The sequence below is a fragment of the Topomyia yanbarensis genome, chromosome 3, assembly GCF_030247195.1.
Source record: "Topomyia yanbarensis strain Yona2022 chromosome 3, ASM3024719v1, whole genome shotgun sequence".
NCBI lineage: Eukaryota > Metazoa > Arthropoda > Insecta > Diptera > Culicidae > Topomyia > Topomyia yanbarensis.
Window position 1 is genome coordinate 403983858 of NC_080672.1, and position 18506 is coordinate 404002363.

Genomic DNA, 18506 nt, shown 5'->3' on the forward strand with positions numbered 1-18506 from the left:
GCAGAGCTTTTCCACACAGCCGCCTAATTTGAGGGCTTTTGTTTTGTGCAATGACAGGATGTTGACGTAAATCATGAAGTTTTGCATAGAGGAGGGGTTGAGTGGTATTATCTTGTCTCTCTTCGTGGTTAAACGGTTCTTTTTACTGAACAGAAAGATTGTTTATTTTAATTTCATTTTAATTACAATTTAAAAAGTGATTAATTTTCCAAACTCCAGCCACAGATCTTGAACTGAATATTTTTGAAATCAATTGACGCTAGATATTTAAAGGAGACGGACGGAGGATATTTTCGGAAGACTATACGTGCAGATCAAGGGTGGCATTGCGAATCTCGAAACGAAAGATTTATTGTATGCAAGCTTGTATGAAAAAGTCGATTCGAAATGGTTCCATAATGTCGCTCCAGTTTACTAAGCGAACGATCTATTAGGGTTCTTTTTCTACCATGACTTTTTTGACACATTCCACCGCACAGTGGCCGGTCTTCGAACAAAAGTCGAACAAAACCAAAAATATTGGCCAATCCGGCTGAATATTATATATTAAGGTAATTTTGGGGTGCTGAGCTCATTTTTAATGTCAAAAGTTATAAAAGATTAAATAAATTTTCCCATACAGTGTTATCGAACCTTTCTTATAAGCATAATACCATTTATATGATAAATCTTATTTTACTGATTAGATATAACTGAGACTAGATATATATGTTGAAATGATCAACAAAGTTCTTTAAATGCCCTTTAAAATGAAACTAGTTGTGTTCAAATCGGATTAAAATTGACAGAGCAACACGTTTTTGAAGTGAAGATAGATACTGTGATTTCGAAAATGAATTTCATTAGAATTGTCTGACACAGCGATGTTTAAATTGCTATTAAAAATCTTATTATTGGAGAATATGGCATTCAATACATAAAAATCCTAGAAAAAATGGAAAATATCAATATTTGAAACATAGGTTTTGTCCGGTCTCCAGCCACTGTGCACCGTTAGGGGTCAACGTTTGCACGCCTAATGCAACTGTTAACAATTTTATGGCGATTGCTCAAAAACTTAATGGAATACTTTAAAAGTCTTAACATTACGTTTATGTTATGCGTTCGTTGTTTTCCCGGCAGTCTCCCCACTCCGAGAGGTAAAAACATCGCATTAGGTGACAGTAGAGTAAAATTTCACTTACATTTATTAAAAATCTGCTCTACCTCTAACTTTACAGCATCACTTTGTTTTATAAATTGGATCGTCAATATATACAGCACAGTTAAGTGAATACAAACGGTAGCACATGGAGTGTTGTCCCCCATGTCTGTGGTAGAACAACATTTTCGCAAACATAAAATCGCTAATCGAAGGCTGATATTCTCCTCTTTCATCTAAGGCTAAATTTGAAATGTTCTATCGGGGGTTCTAGAACATTTTTTTTAATATTGATTATACCTTTTGATGATTGCTTTCCAATGAACAGTTATCAAAAATACATTTAGGTGGATGAATCAGTGGACATTTTTAATAGGCGGCGAACCACTGCGACCAGTATTTAGACCTATTGTGGTGTGCCTCTTCCTTAATCTACTGTGACATATCACTATTGCACTGTTAGAGCAATATTTAAACAAAAAAAAATCAGTGTTGCTGAAGTACTCACTAATCAAATGCTCCTCTATTGTCTGAGACTAATTTTTACACATACAGTATCAGAAGCAAGGGCTAGTTATGCTAATAAGTACCTCCGAAGACAACAGAAAGGTGTAGCCAATTTCAAATTTTAAATTTGAATAACATTTTTACTCGGGGTAGAACAATATTGCCACAAACAAATCCAATATCACTGATGTCCTCACTATCCGAAAATTTGCTCCTCTTTTAAACGAGACAAATTTTGAATTGCTCGTCCCTAGGGTCTAGAACTCTTTTTTTATTTTGGAACAATAAATTAATATCTAAGTTGGTATACATACGGATTTTTCATTACTCGTTTATACGTCTGTCTAAGTAACCAACATATCTTTTTGGAAATTGATAAATAATTGATATTATCAAATAATTTTTCAGTAGATGATGTATTCCTGTTCCTTGAATTCAATTAGTTATGTGTAGAGTAGAGTGGATCAAGAAAGTCAGTTTTCTTTGGCGAGCTCTTGCTATGGTATCTTTGCACTGATATTGACAAACAAGCACTCGTTGGAAAGGTTATACATCTGGCAACGTTTGGTGATAATTATTTTATGCCTGGATAAATATTTTTCAAGCTAATTCTAATAAGGCGAAGGTACTTTTTTCGATGATTTTAAAATCTGGGGAACGATAGTTCATTATATACCTATAAAATAGCGAAAGAATTGAAAATATACCCTGTTAGCTCCATCCGCCCAGTTTAGAACAAGTATCTAGCAATATATAGGCTCTGCAGGTCAAGTAGCGGACGGTCATGAATTGACAGTTCATGAATTTATTCACCCCTTCACTACCTGTTGTGCGAAAATCGTAAATTATTTGTTACTATTTTTGGTACCCATTTAATTTATTGTTTAATGTGCCTATTTGATTCCTAACTCGATTCCTTTGCATCCTCCTAAGTTTTTCCTTGGTTCAAGAACAATAGTCGCTCGAAAATCAATTCATACTACATTTTTGTAGCCTTGCGGAGTTGAAAAGGTTAAATCTTAAAAATTGCATTTCGCGGCATGAGTACGATAGGCATAATGGACGCTAGGCATAATGGACACTAGGCATAATAGACCATTGGCATAATATACGTTAGGCATAATGGATGATTGGCATAATGTTCATTAGGCATAATGGACGATAGGCATAATTCACAAAAATATAAAAATAATCACAAGCCTTTCGTTTTTACAGAGATTCCGCTTGTTTTTTTTCAGATTTGAAAAAAAGGACGCTATACCATACCTTCGCATAACTTTAGTTAGAGCTCCAAAATGAAAAATACCATACGAGATATTTAACACTTGCAGGTGTAGTTTTTTTCTTCTATTTTTTCTGTAGAGGATATGAAGAAAATATCCCTTTATTTAAGTGAAAAGTTTTGGTACAAGCACATTTCAAGCCTCTTGGATTTATTACTAATACAGTCGCATACAAATATTTAAAAAAAAATAATGAACAGACATTAAGTTTTGAATCCTATGGAAACTGGCAGTGTCATGTACAGAATCAACATTAGGCTACGGATTCTACGTTTGTGATGATACCTTTTTCGTTTCGGTAACTCGTCACAGTACAGGATTAAACTTTCTCTCATATCAAAGAGATTCCGTAGTTCTATTTCTGATGGCCTCGAAAATACAATCATTGTGCTTAAGAATATAGGAGACAGTCAATATAGAACTAGCAATATTCGTATATTCGTTGAACGAATAATAAAATGCATCATTCTTTCTTTCATAAGCTGTTCTTCAGGGTTATGTATTTTTTTCTTGGGCAATTTCATCTTGCATGCATGAAAAACTAATCTAAGTTAACTCTTACATGCCCAACTTTTTGTAGTGCTCATAGAGTTCAAGAAACACGAAAAACCCGCTTTGAAAGAAGCTTCTTTCGCAGTGCTGGAAGTATTTACCTTCCGCTACATTTCTCCTAGAAAATTTTCAATATTCTATATACTAGGAAAAGATAGTCGAAGCCGGTCCAAATTCATACGTTTTATCAGTTTTCAATGGAAAAAAATGAAGATATATCAAAATTTTATTTATCAACGCTAACTGTAAATATCTCTGGTAGTACTGCTCCAGCAGAGTTATATCAGACTAATAGAAATAGCTTCAGTTCTAAGTTCTAATAGTACCAGTTACTTAGGTTACGCAGTTACTTAGGTCTTACTTGTTATTTTGAGTAAATTCTGCCTAAATCAAACGTTTTAGCAGTTTAAAAATGTTTACAAAAGTAATGGGCATGAAGGGGTTGATGTGCGTTATTCATACGTTAATACAAAATAGACCTATTTAAACAAGAGTATTAACCCATTTTAGAGATGTGCAATTTTCTTATTCGTTCATTCGATGTGCATTCATTCTACATCTTTTATTTGAGTTAAGCTTTTTTAAGGTAAATCTATTGTAAATAATAAAATGTTGATCGAGTTCTATCAGCTTCCAGAGTAATTCTACAACATCAAAAAATTTCAAAGATTTGCGCTCGTACAACCCGATTCTGTCACCATCAAAAAGTTATTTTCGTAAAGGACACATCAACATGACAATTTATGCCTAACGTCTATTATACCAATCGTCCATTATGCCAAACGTCCATTATGCCTAACGTATATTATGCCTAACGTCCATTATGCCAAACCTCTTTATGTCTAACGTACGTATGCCAAACGTCCGTATGCCTAACGAATTTATGCCTACTGGGGGGCTGGATGTTGTTGGCTCGAATCAAAACTTGTCGAAAGTAAACAAAGTTCATTTCATATCGTCAATCTGGCGCCCAGGTGGTGAAATCAACGGGGTGCTGGAGCGTTGCCAAAAAAATTTTATTTCCAGATTAAATTTTACTAAACTTCCCAAGTTCAACTCAGCCGGAATGCTGGCTGGTTCTAATTCGTATTCCGGCTCCGGTGACACAACCGATTCAAGTTAGAATGCTTAAGGGGTACCATTTCGATGCGGCTTAGCCGCATAACCGAGGCCTAGGCGAGGTGGCCACCGACCCGCCGCAAGCGAACCTGTGATCCACTCGTTTGCCCGGCTTACTCAAACATAGGGGCTATCCCTAGTTTAAGTCCGCGCAAAAGCGATGTGGCGTAGCCACATTGGGTGCTGGACACAAAATAAAATTGGCAACGCTAGCAAAATGTAAACACAAATGAACACTCCGGATGAACCTATCGTCAATTGACATTTCGACAAGTTTTGATTCGAGCCAATAATATGGGCCCCTACTGGGGTACACCCGGTGTGAACAATCACAAAACCGCGGAAAGAAATGTGGAAAAAACATGTTTTTTCAGCAGCTGCGTCAGGTTTAGTACTTGCGAATGACTTCTTCAGTGTCCTCGTCGTCGCCAGAGTATGGTATCGAAGTTGTGCATTTCGGCTGACATAGTTGCTTGGCTGTGCGACGGTTATATGTGCGCTTCGGAGCATTTTTTTATTCCTTTTGCTTCTCTTTTCCAATCGTGTTTTTTTCGATTATCTTCAACAACATCTTCAATTATTATATTTTTAACTCACGCGGAATATCCGACGCGCTGTCATTGATGACGATCGCCTTCGCTTCACACGAGCACATAATGTTTCGAACGGAACCTTGAATCGTTTAGAGAACAGATGCAAAATTGATCATCAAAAAAAATGGGTGGGTAACGTCTGTGACATAACCGGAGAGGTTTAGAATACTAAAGATCCCGTACTGATACTTATCAGAATTTGCGAATAAAAAGTGAATTGGGCGAGGAATACTTGAAATTATTCCTTATAAAAATTATGGTGTTCCACGCTTAGCTGTTGTTCTGGATGCGATTCTAACTGGATGGATGGTGGGAGAGAGACGGAAATTCGTTTTGGTTATACCAGTATCAGAAGCAGAAAATAATGGAAAAGCACATTGCAGGAAAACGAGCGAGAGAACGATAGTAGTGAGATATTCGCGTGAATCGGTTTATCTCATCTTTCTTTTAACTGAGAAACTGGAAGCATTCTGGAGCAAACAGGTATAAAACCGTTCCTGAATTCGCTTCTTCTCTTCCTTCTTCTTCAAACCAAAGTAAAAAAGAGCAAGTATTTTTTGCTCCGGAGCAACTTTCGTGTACTGGAGCAAACCTATTGACAGTCAGCATCAGCAGCAGTATCGAAGAATTATTCGCGCCATGGCCCGTAGTGAAAACTATTGAATTCCTTATGCGAAGAAAATAGTCGCCATGAAAAGAGCGGTTTTTTCGTTATTTCGGGAAATATTACATACCAATTGACATACAAAACTGTCATTTTATTACAGAATATAATTTCAAGTATCATTTTAAATCAAAATGCATTTAACAAAAAACTTACAAAATGCGATAGTTGTCTATATATTTGGAATTTTGCTCCAACAAAAACAATTAAATCGTGTAACTATGCCCTTTTTAAAAGTAATTCGCGTTTCCCCATCATAAAATGTCAACAATTTAATATGTATCGTTTTTAAGACGTAAAAGAAACATATTCAGTGTGTTTGGATCATGGAGAAGCTTTCAAAAAAAAAAGTTTTCCTAACAACAACAAATTTTCTGTAACTTTTTTAAATCGAATCGACGTTGGTCATATTTCGCAGTCGACCGGTTTCTCATGGAATCCCTCTACTTGATTCGGTTTTGCACCACTACTTCCTCGAACTGCTATTTTTGTAGGGCCTTGAATGGACGCCTTCTGACCTTTACAACGAGGCTTAGGTGCGAAAATGTTCCTACTTTTTCTATTGCTTCTGTGAGCAGTAGGATATGTCCCCTCCTGGGGTTCATCCGAGTCGCGCTCGTTAATAGACAAGTGAATATAGATATTGGTAGGGACTAGCTATCTTTAGCATTTCTACAAAAGATCCCTGAGCGTCGCTTCAGTTTCTCCTCGCGCTGTCTGTACGTGGGACATGCCGGGAGATTATATGGATTTCTCCCACAGTAAAGAAAATTTTCATCATCCCTCCCACAAAAATCATCCACATGAGTCACAAAGCATTTCTCACAGCGAACCTTATTGCTACAGTTGGTGGTTGTGTGTCCCAGTTGTTTGCAATCAGTACAGTTCATAACCCATAGCAAAACAGGCGCACAGGTTGACGAACCTTGTCAAAGAAATGGTAGTTAGGTAGGGCGGAGCCGACAAAGGTCACCCGATAAGAGTCTGAGTTGAGATATCTTTCCGTCAGTTGCTACTGATGCTGAATGCATACTTTTGTATCTTGACTGGCTCAAGCATGTCGAAGTCACTAAAACAGCCAACACCATGTGTCAGTAGATCCCCGCAATTCAAACTCGAATCGGATACGACGGTCTCTATTTCAACCTGATTCGCTGGTACATATACTCAGTACTCCTTCGTAAAGGATCCGTAGCCAGCAATATCATTTGCCTGATTCAAACTATTTACCATCACCCGAATTTTATCAGGGCGAATTTTCAATATTTCTGTCACGGCCGATATTTCTGAACTCGAGAAATATCCAGTAAATTCAAGCACTTTTTGTCTTTGGCCCGGAAGAAGATCTCGTAAGGCCGGGTGGCCGAGTATGGATATACCTTGAGCTGGGGAGTTGTTTCGAAACCCATCTCACCTTGAGGCGAGTTATTGTCAGGGGAATTCAGTTTTGCACGACCCTATTGCCCAGTGCACGTTAGTAGGAGAACCAAGAAAGAGGAACGTTATATAATAGCGACATTTATCTTTTCTTTATAACGATATCCAAGCAAACTGATAAGATGAGACAAACAGCCACTAATGCGTAAACGCAAAGCAAAGAAAAACTATCCGAAACCTCGAAGAGGCGGAGAAGGCTCAGGATAACCTTAGAAGCTGATTGGATAGCTTTTTTTTTTACTACGCTACACTACACGGACTGAAAAACACGTCTACACGCTCTGAGAGTCATTGCGTGGATTTCAAAGATGTTGTATCAAGCTGAGACAATGTTTTCAGGTTTATCCGTTTGTGCCCAGATTGTTGTAATTAAGTCCTTTGTTTCTACCTTGTTGTCTTTCGGTATGATATGCATCTTGAATCAAAATCAAAAATAATTTTGTTTGAGAATCTCACAAAATTAAAAGAAAACTTTTTTCAAGTTTTTCTGTTGAAATGAACTGAAAACCAAAACAAGAATCGGTGTTGTTATTTCTCATACGCTTGCAGTGTACATGGAAAAAAATCATTGCGAAAATCGCGAATAAAATGCCATGAATTCAGGAACAATCACGTTTCTTCGTTTCGAAAACAGGATCATGAACAAAGTCATGTGGTTTATAATTATGTTCAATTTCCCTTCAGTGACGCCCGCATAACGTTTTTATTATTGGAAATATTTTTTTTTTTGTTTTGCGAACTTCAGTAACAGTTTCCGCCATGTAATTTTCAAATCGATTTTCTATACATGAGCTAGTTTACAACTTTATGAACATTATTCATAAAAGCAAAGGTACATTAGTGCACAAAAAACATTTCAAAGAACACGGAATTTTATTTACGAGTCCATTCAATCCTCGTGAGCTGATTCTTGATATATTAGTCACGATCCAACATCCTTGCTCATGAAATAGTTCATAAAATCTTGCAGTATTATTCATGTACTCGTGAACTGGTTCATGCTACCTAGTATAATAGTCACGACTTACCTCTCCTGCTCGTGAAATAGTTCATGAAATCATAAAATATTAATCATGTATTCGTAAACTAGTTCATGATTCCTAGTACAAATGGTCACGTTTGACCATTCGTGCTCGTAAAACAGTTAGCTGATATCCCTAATCATTTAAAATTTCATACAACATGGTAATGAATTTTTTACATGAGATATATCACAAAATTTGGAGCATTGTTCGTGGAATTATTTTTGTTCCACGCACTTTTTCATGATTTTTTCCAAACTAAAAACATTTCATAATCGTCATTCTTAAACGTTCGTGTTACGTAAAAGTGTTGGGAAACGGGGAGTATCAGCGTGTGCGTCTGTAAGAAAACCGTAAGATACTCGGACATATTTCCCAGGTCAGCCCAATAAAAAAAGATTCTAAAGAAAATATTCGTGAAGTCGTGTAGCCTCCAACATTGAAGGTGGAGTTTTTCAGTTTAGTAGACGTTATATTAGCATTTTTTAGAAGTCGGAAATTTCCTGTTTTCACATCTACGTGATTTGTCTAACTCATAGAGAAAATTTTGAAAAAGAGAAAAGAAATGTTAGGTCTAACGAGAAAAAATTCAGAGCTTATTCAAATTTTGATGTCCTACCTCACAGTTTCAATCTTTAATGACAATTGGTATGCTTTATTTTTTTTCAGGAGGAGCTGGTTTTCTCGGTCAACATTTGATCAAAATTCTGCAAGAGCGTGATTCCAAAGTATGCGAAATTCGTGTCGTCGATTTGAAACCATACGAAAATTTCTTAGGTAAGCGACATATAACAAAAACCTTTCGATTCGTAGTAAAAATAAATCCCTTCAATCACACAGGCCACATTGACACCCACCGGGTCGTTTCGTACGAGGGTGACATTTGCCAACCGAGCCAGATTGAGGCCGCCTTCGAGGGTGTCGATTGTGTGTTTCACATGGCAGCCTACATCAACTTTGACTTCCCGCCCAACTACAAGGAGCTGCAGCGGGTCAACGTCGACGGAACGCAGGTGGTGATCGATTTGTGCCGAAAGTACAACATCCCGCGGCTGGTGTTCACCAGCGATTGCCTGATTCACATGACGCCGTACCTGGGCAGAGCAAATTTCACGATTGTCTGCAACCAGACCGAACCGAAGACGAAAGTTCCCAGCAAGGAGAGTGAGTTTCAGATTCCCGGTTACGCACCGTCCAAATTGAAGGCGGAGAATTTAGTGCTAGAGGCTAACGATACGTTGCTGGCGAATGGAGGTAAGATTGCAGTGTGTTAGCGTTATAGATGCTAGCGATCCAATAGAGCATTGACTTAAATTTGCTTCCCCTAAATCGTTGGATAAGGTTTGATAATTGTGTTTCGTCCATTTAGAATTTCACTCTCATATACAACTTGCTAAAACCACGGACGCCTTAAGCGATACCCGAAGGCTATAGAATTAATGCGATTCACTAATTTCCATCTGGCACAAATGGGGATCCCCCAATTTACCTGTTTCGACCACATAACTGTCCAAACAAGCGCAAAATGCCACCGCGTAGCATTTTGTGCGAAAACTTATACGCTTTCATTTCGCAGAACATTATCGTCGATAACCCGTATATTTCAATTACAGCAAAGCTGAAAACGATTGCCATTCGACCACCGGTGCTGTTCGGTGAGGGTGACCAGCGATTCGTGCCGACCGTGATCCGGATAGCGATGCGTTTCGGTGGAGAAATTCCAAAGATTGCCGGGCCCGGAGGTAAGCAGCAGCTAGTGTATGCAGGCAATGCGGCCTGGGCGCACTACCGGGCCAAGGAAGCACTGGCCAGCCAACCGAAGGACATCGCTGGCTACCCGGTGTTCGTTACGGACGAGTCCGGCATCGAGGATACCACCCGCTTCTGTCAGCGTTTATCCCGGGCTAATGAAACACTCAAGCTCCGGCCGTCCTGGTATCAGGTTCCACTGTTTCTGTCCTTCTTCCTGGCCTTCCTGCTGGAGCTGCTGATTAAAGCGCTTAATCCGATTGTGAAAATTAAACTGAGCTTTCCTCCGTGTGGGCTGCTCTCGTACATGTCATCGATTCTGCTGTACAATCGGATTCGAGCGTCTATCTATCTGGATTATGAACCTATCTACGGCGAGGAGAAGGCAGTATCCAACTCGGCTCTCTGGTACGAGAAGTGGTATCAGGATTACTGTCAGCAGCATAATCTAAAGAAGCTGAAAGTCAAATAAACAGTCTCCCATCTCTCGTGTCCGACTACGAGGGAAACCATTCGATAATAAAAATGTCTTTTCCAGGAGTATAATCGGTTACGCAGATTTTCTACCTGATAGGCAAGACGGGCTTCGACTTTCCCTCCTAAAAATCTAGACACTATAGTATAGTCCCATTTTCAAGCAGCAGTATTGGCGAAAAGTGAAAATAAATACCTCCTACTAACGGGGAAGAATAGCTGCTATAGTCGCTGATTCCTGATCCGACATTCCTTTGCAGGGTTATCTGCCGGGTTGGAAAGATTTGCCAAAATTTAATTAAAAAAACTTAATTGACTTCATTTGAATAAACATAAAACGGCTCGGCGGGGTGGGCAAATACTCAGATAACGAAATATTTGAAAAATTAATTAAACTTCTATTAGGACTATATTTGAAGTGGAATGTGAGAAGCGAGGAATCAACCTGGGTGTTTCGCTGAACCGAGCAAATATTCAATTACCTACCTTTATTAATTTCAATAATCTTCTAGGTTTAGTTGGCCTTTGTTCAGCGTTCGCCGTGAAGAAAGAGACACGTGGTCGATGATTAGGGAAAATTCAGTAGTACGTGGGAGAAAGTACGCTATTATGGACACAGTAGAAAAAATGGACACTATATGTATGCAAATATCAATAATAACTGGCGAACTTTTTATTGAAGGTTTCAAATGCTCGTTATTATGACAAATGAGAACTATCAGATGTGTATGTAAATAAAACAATAGAGAATAACGTCTAAAAAATCAAAATCGTTGACTGGGATTGGATATCGAATATCTTTCTAGGTTAGCATAAGGTATTGGCTATTCAACACTTGACTGATCAAAAAACAAAATCTACAATTAATCATCAGAATTTGGCTACACCTTGGGTAGAAAAAATGTACAGATTCATCATATGTTTTAATCAAAAACGGAGCCAGCCGAAAGGCCCGGGGATTCCGGCCCATGAAACCAAAAAATTGGAAGCTGAATAAAAATGGAAACCACCCGGTGTTTGAGGTTCCTAAAAATCTGAGGTGAAGTTATTTAAGGGGTTATATATGTTGTGGTCGGTCAAGAAATCGAATTCTTATTTTTTTTTCAATCTTAAAGTATGGATTCTTTACAAATTAAATTCTTTACAATTTTTTTCAAATTTTTATAAATATTCAAGAAGTAGAAGCAAAATTATAGCGTCTTTGCGGTGACTACGATTGCGAAAAAGTTTCAACTGAATTCATTTTTTTTAATTGTTCGCAATTTAACGATTTCATTTTTTTCATCTAAATTTTCATATCAATGTTATGTTTTTGTAATAATTTTGTTCAGTTAAAAATAATGGATCTTTGGAAAAAAATCGACCACAAAAAATCTTTAATAGTTCAAGGGCACTCAAGTCCCTATACTAATAAAATTGTTTTAATTCTATGCTTTCAGTTGAGCTGCTGGACTGGAATCGTTGTCACGGCAAAAAAATCACGTTTTGCGGAAATTTACCCTCGACAGCCATTAATATACATTGTACTACGCTAGACGTATAACGAGTATAAAATAAAAATATGGTTACATGCCTTTATAAAAATTCAAACTTCCCCCTTTATCACGCATCTCAACATATAACGCCTTAAAAAAAGTCATATACCATTCGATTTAGCTCGTCAATATATTGATGATTTGTTATTGATTTTTACCATTTATTCTGAGTTTATTTGATGAATCATAAACAGAAGTCAGAATTTTAAAAATAAGCAATTATCGAACGACAGTTTTTCTTTTATCTAATAAAAACAAAAAACTGTTTCAACCCACCTCGACACACTACCAGTTTTCGACCATACACAGACTGGCAGTTTCTGTCGGAAAGCTAGCTGTGGGTCAAGAATTAGTGATCTTCCCCAACAAGGACAATCTGAGCGGTAAACTTCTCGCTGTCTAATGTACTTTTCCCATTTAGTGCCACTTCTTCGTTGAACTCCCGACTTGTTCGCAAACTACTCGGTCTAGTCCCCGACGATGGACCTAGCCTACTGCGACGGAAAGTTCCTCGGCGAGAGATGTTCTCCCGAAACCGAGCCAACCAGCCAAGTGCCGAGGTCAGTTCGGCGATTCCGGCGGAGTAGGGCGTCCGCTTCGTTGGTTCCCCGGCAACTTGTGGTGTCTCGTTGCGGTCAACTCAGTCTAGACCCAGGCGGTGAATCTAGCTTACACCGACGCAAGAATTTCTCCTAATACCGATTCTTCTTTGGTTTTCGCTATATGTCTATCGTGTCAATCGGCAGGGTGTCGTGTTCGATTTGGCAAGTTCGGGTGGAGCGTGGCGTCCGATTACCCGTCCCATACCCGGCATTTCTGCGTACAATATATTCACAATATTATTATGCAACTTTGCAAACAAAAACTTTTTTGATTAGCAGCAGAGTATCCGAGCAAAAAAAAATTTCAAAGACTTTTGACGTAGGACTACGTCTTTGTTTTCGATATGGGGGTGCACTTTGCAAATTCAACAAAAATGGTATGTAACGAAAATTCCAATTTTAAACGCTTATAATTCAGCCATCTTACGGTAAATTTTCAATTTTTTTGCGCATATCGCTCAGAAATACTTCTAAGAATAGATTCCAATAGATAAACCCAAAGATTTTTGATATCATGGCATTAAAATTTTAAATAATGTTCAACATAGTTAAAATACCACGCATTTGCACACAGAAGGCTGCGCTTCCCTAGTCTGGCACGACAGATTTATGTACCTAACGCGCAACGCTTCTATGAATGACGTCATCATCGACTATTTAAAGAGCAGATTTGGTCGGGCAAGCTCAGTTGCCTCTTGCACAGCAGGCAGAGCAGAGCACTGCGCTGCATGCTCCCACAGCCAGTGTAGCAGAGGCTAGCGTCGTGGTACTAGTTGTCTTTTTCGCCCCACCCATCATCACCAGCGTTGACTCATTTTGCTTGGTGCGTTTCTTACATTCGTGTACGGACACGAAGTACTGGCACATCTTTTTGATTCAAGCACGGTACACCGTTCGCTTGGGTTTATTGTTTGAAGCGAATGTCTAGGTATATCCAAGTGTTGCGTGTATGATAGAAATCTGAGCTTTCGTTGCGCGAAGCGAACGCTTTCGGTTTTTCTTTGCGTTGTCGTCTCCATGACAGGCTAAGGAGACGAAAACTTTCTTAGGAACAAATTCACGCGAATGGATAGAAGAAAGTGCAACGAAAGTTTATTATTTACGTTTCATCCATTTATTGATTCCACGAGATTCATTTCCACTCAACCTATCCCACTTTGATTCTACCAATACAAGCCTATTTATGAATGGATGCACTGTTACTCAAAAAATCGCTGCAAAAAAATGCATCTAAGTCCATCCATAAAACTATTTTCGATTCTTGTATATGTTTTGCTTCGATATATGATTAAGACCACTGCATTCGCTACATTTATTTGTACTTTAGGAAAATTACAATAGCAGTTCCAGATATTAGTTCGGTTTTCCATCGCAGTTTTATGTCTACTTTCTTTAATCGGATTCGATCGCTCATTGTAAATAAAAAAACTTAATGAGCAAGACGGTTTGATTCATGAAGTGAACTGTAGAAAGAAATGTTTGATTAATTATGAATCCAAATGAAATAAAAAATTAAATATTTCACGTATTGCAGTCCTACGTCTGCAATTCGTACAACCCCATAGGGCTGTCCCTTGTAGTTTTTTTTGAATATTGGCGCCTACACCACCTTAGACATCAGACCTAATTTGAGACGAAATTGCTGTTTTCTTACAAATACGACCTAAAATTAGTTTTTTTAAATTAGTACTAACTAGCAGGGATAGTTAAAATACATTTTTTTGTTAAAGGAACCAAGGCTGTAAAATCAATGTATTGACTTCTAAAACTATTTTCCATCTAAGTTTGCACAATTTTCAGCCAAACTGTGACTATTCCAATACTCTATTATTCCAAGAATAAATTAAATATTACATAGGAACAGGATATAGTGGGACTCTTTGTTTAGGTGACCATTGATATATGACGGTTTATAACATAAAATGTGTTTAAATTATTTTTAATTTATATACATTATTAGCAATTAAGGAAATGATATTTTGTATATCCACTTACAAGTGTATATTGAGCATATAGAGTTGATCAATTACGGTTACAATTACAATACGATTTTTTTTATTTAAATGTAAATTTTTAAGTTAAACTGTCAAAGAACAACGATTTCAGCTCAACAATAAATCTACAGTATGTGTATGGTATTTTCAACAAAAATGTTCGAAATCTAATATTCTACAACTTTGCTGAAGACAAGGACACCTAGGTTCTCTAATGTTAACTAAGGCCTCAAATAGGTATTTCCACTATTATGAATTTGTGAATCTAACCTTATTGGTCAAACTGAAGAAGAATCCTCCAACCAAAAACAATCCAATTTTGTCAAAATGATTGAGGTCCTCTGCAAAGTCGTCAAATATTCTATTTGGAAAAATTTTGTTGAAAAACCGTATACAAAGTGTAGATTTATTTTTCGAGCCGAAATCGTTGTTCTTTGGCAATTTAACATCAAAATTAGTATTTTCAACCTTTCCAAAATCAGTATTTTTAAACCTTTCCATATTGTAACTAACAGTGTGAATAAATAAAAATACATAATATAAACACATTTTCTGTTATACACCGTCATATGCAGGGTGTTTGGTTCATGGTTAAGAACCTCTCGAGGGGTAATTGACTGTCATATTTGGAGAAAAAATTGTTCCACACAGAGTTATTCAACATTTTGTGTAAAAAACTGTTTTGTCTTAATATACCTCTAACCCAAAAAGTATACTTTGCATTTTAAATCTTTTAATTCCATTCGAAAGGGGAAAAATTTCCTATTGAATGGTGTTCTCATATCTTTCAGATAGTTTTAATTACCTTTTTGTTGTAAAGTAGCCAAAAGTTTGTGTTTCTGAGGAGTTTTTGTTAATTTTCTCAAAATAATGAATTATGATTAAAGCAATATCTACTATCCAAAAGTTTGGTTTGAGGACGATTCATAATTTGTTCTTCAAAATCATATTCCTATCTCTTCCCATTTCTTTGCAATTTAATTACTAAACTTTCGTGTAATCGACTTGTAAGTGCTTAAAAGACTCAAATCTAAAAAATATACATAAAGTTATTTCGTTATATCGTTATTTACAAGTTTTCATTGGAAAGCTGAGAAAATTTTCTATTGAAGTATTTACAAATATCTCTTAGTTAAGTATACTAAGTGACTTTTAAGTAGTAAAAAAGCTCACAATTAGCGTTTTTCGGGGAGTTTTGTAATTATTCTAATTATTATCCAACAAAATTTATCGTTACTACTGTTCATTTGGTGCCCCTTAACATTCTCTATAACTAGCTATTTGACACTTTGTCTATATCTCTTTTCATTTCGCTGCTATTTAATAGTTAACACAGCATAACCTCACCACAAATGTAGTGGGTTCGAAATCGTTGTTTTTGCATATGAAACGATGTGATAAAAATGATTTTAAGTTGAAACAGAAAGAGATAATTGAATGCAGTCAAAAAAATGAATTGTAGAACCTGCTGAGATGCATTATTTCTATGATAATAATGATAATGTTATTATTTACTATTTTAAAAAAATTAACGAAAAAACTAATAATAACACTAACATTGAACTAATTTACTTCTAAAAGAATACTAAATTCACTTAACTGAAAGGTATTAATACATTTCTCTCTGTAAAATTTTCCTGGCTTTCGAATGGAAAGTAAAAAATATAATAAGCGCCATACTTTTTCATTTAGAGCTAGTATTAGTGAAAATGAGATAAAAATATTCAACTTCAATAACCCAAACACATGAAAACAAGAAAAGATAAGTGTATCATGTCAAAGAGCGAAATATGCAGCATTTCAAGACTAACAATCTAAATTAATAAAATTTTGATGTTAACTATTAAGATTTTCGAGAAATGAACGAAAAATCGATCAAAATTGTAAAATTTTAAATAAATTATTTTGAAAAGTTACACGGTTGCGTTTCGGCTTCACCTCATCAGAAACCGACACTAACTTTTTGTCGGAATAGATTAGCGCCGGCTTGACGCAAATCCGTTAAAACTAAAACACACTTTGTGTTTCAATCGAACGACTGATGTCCCGTCCGAGCAGAAGTTCAGTTTATACTGATGAAACACAGTGAAGTCGAAACTTGTCTTGGCTTAGCAGGCCTATGCGAAAGCACTAGCTAATGAGTTTAAGTACTTTGAAAATGTTACTTAAACTCATTAGCTGAAACACGTGAGGGCATCACTCAATGGAAAATTTTCTCACCTGCGCAATGGACATGAAAGATTTCAATTACAAAGTATTCTTTTTGAGTTAGAGGTATTTTAAGGCAAATAAGTTTTTAACACAAAAAGTTCAATAACTTGCAACGGTTGAGATTTGATGGTATGTGTAGAACGACTTTTTTATCCAAATATGACAGTCAATCACCCATCGAGAGGTTTTTAACCATGAACCAAACACCCAGTAAAAATGGTCACCCAAACAATGAGTCCCAGTGCATCCTTTTGCTATGCAATTTTTAATGCATTCTTGAAATAATAGGGTATCGAAATAGCTAAAGTTTGGCTGCCATAAAGTGCCTATGAGTATAGAAAAGTTATTCAAAACATAATGTGGATTTTTTTGCTCGGGTACTCTACTTTGGTCTAATCAAAAAAGTTTTTATTTACAAAGTTGCAGAATAATATTGTGAACAATTATAATTCCTGGCTCCAAAGTGCCATCGAAACCTCGAATGGGTTTTGTCCCACCTTTTTTGGATTGGTCGCACTGTGTGTCGCAGTCTACTCGACCAGTCGTGGGCGGTGAATCTAACCTACTCCGACGGAGAATTTCCCGGCAGTTATTGCTCTCCCGAAACCGTTGCTCGGCTTTTCTTCAAACAACTCTATTTTGATATCATTTTTCCACAATACAATAAATACTTGGATAATTATTTGTCATTTATTGGATATCCGAAAATCGTAAATGGGGCTGGTGTCCACTAGGAGATTGATATCATGATTATCTTACCCCGGACAAATCCTGTCTAGAAGTCGTGTGGCATCCAACGCCAGAAGCCAAGAATTGATCCACCGAGTTTCGTAAGAAATGACAAAAACACACATCTTCATTTCGTACTTATTTTAAGCTTTCTGTTGTGTAATAAATAAGAAAATTACTTCTTAACCCTCCGGAAGTCGCGCTTATGGCCCACTGAACGAGCAGCCGCTGGTGCCCTAAGACGATTTCGCTAGATTTACAGAGCAGCGTGCACTCAGTGCACTAGCGCGACTGCCGAAAGGTTAACATTCTTCTTATCTATCCGTAATAAACTTGTTTGTTTCTCTTTCTAGTAGTTAGAAACACCGTCGCGTGAAATTTCCAATACGTCCATTATGCAAAGTAAGGTTTTCACTTACAGTTAATGCTTATTTTTGGCCACTCAAAATTATTTCAGTTTCTCGTCGCGAAACAATCAATACCTTTTCAATGGTAGCCTCAATTTGTTTACTACTTTTTATTATTTTTGCTCGAGATTATTTGTTTACCTTCTCTAAGAATAATGCTTGAATTGAGCATATTGACATTTTGACGCTATTCACCGTAATGATATTCCAAAAACGTATTTGTTGGCACCTAATGAGTGTACTGGTAGCCGGACGCCCAGAGACTCTTAACATGTTGAATTGCACGCGAGTTTCAGCACAATTTTTAATCGGATACCTTATTAACCTACTCGTAATATTCCTCTTCCCGTGAACAAGAAAACGGAGAATGGTGGATGGCATTGGTGCTTACTTGATTTAGTCGAAGGAAAGAAATTGTATATTAGTAATCGTAGCGCTTTTCAGGAGTGGAAAAACCAAGACCATTTCAGAAAGTGAATTGTCATTT

General features: G+C 37.0%; 2 protein-coding genes across 2 annotated transcripts in view; one reads left to right on the plus strand and one right to left on the minus strand.

Moving 5' to 3' along the window:
- The window catches only part of LOC131688339 (3 beta-hydroxysteroid dehydrogenase/Delta 5-->4-isomerase type 3-like), a 16424-nt gene extending 11167 nt beyond the window's left edge, over positions 1-5257 (minus strand). The window contains exon 1 of the mRNA XM_058972542.1: positions 5200-5257. Within this exon, the coding sequence (XP_058828525.1) occupies positions 5200-5257 (58 nt within the window). The remainder of the gene's footprint in view (positions 1-5199) is intronic.
- A 62-nt stretch (positions 5258-5319) lies between these two features.
- LOC131688340 (3 beta-hydroxysteroid dehydrogenase/Delta 5-->4-isomerase type 3-like) lies at positions 5320-10705 on the plus strand. Its single transcript, XM_058972543.1, has 4 exons — positions 5320-5323; positions 8988-9095; positions 9159-9572; positions 9932-10705. The coding sequence occupies exons 1-4, from the start codon at positions 5320-5322 to the stop codon at positions 10537-10539; spliced, it is 1134 nt and encodes a 377-aa protein (XP_058828526.1). The 3' UTR covers positions 10540-10705.
- Positions 10706-18506: the final 7801 nt, after the last annotated feature.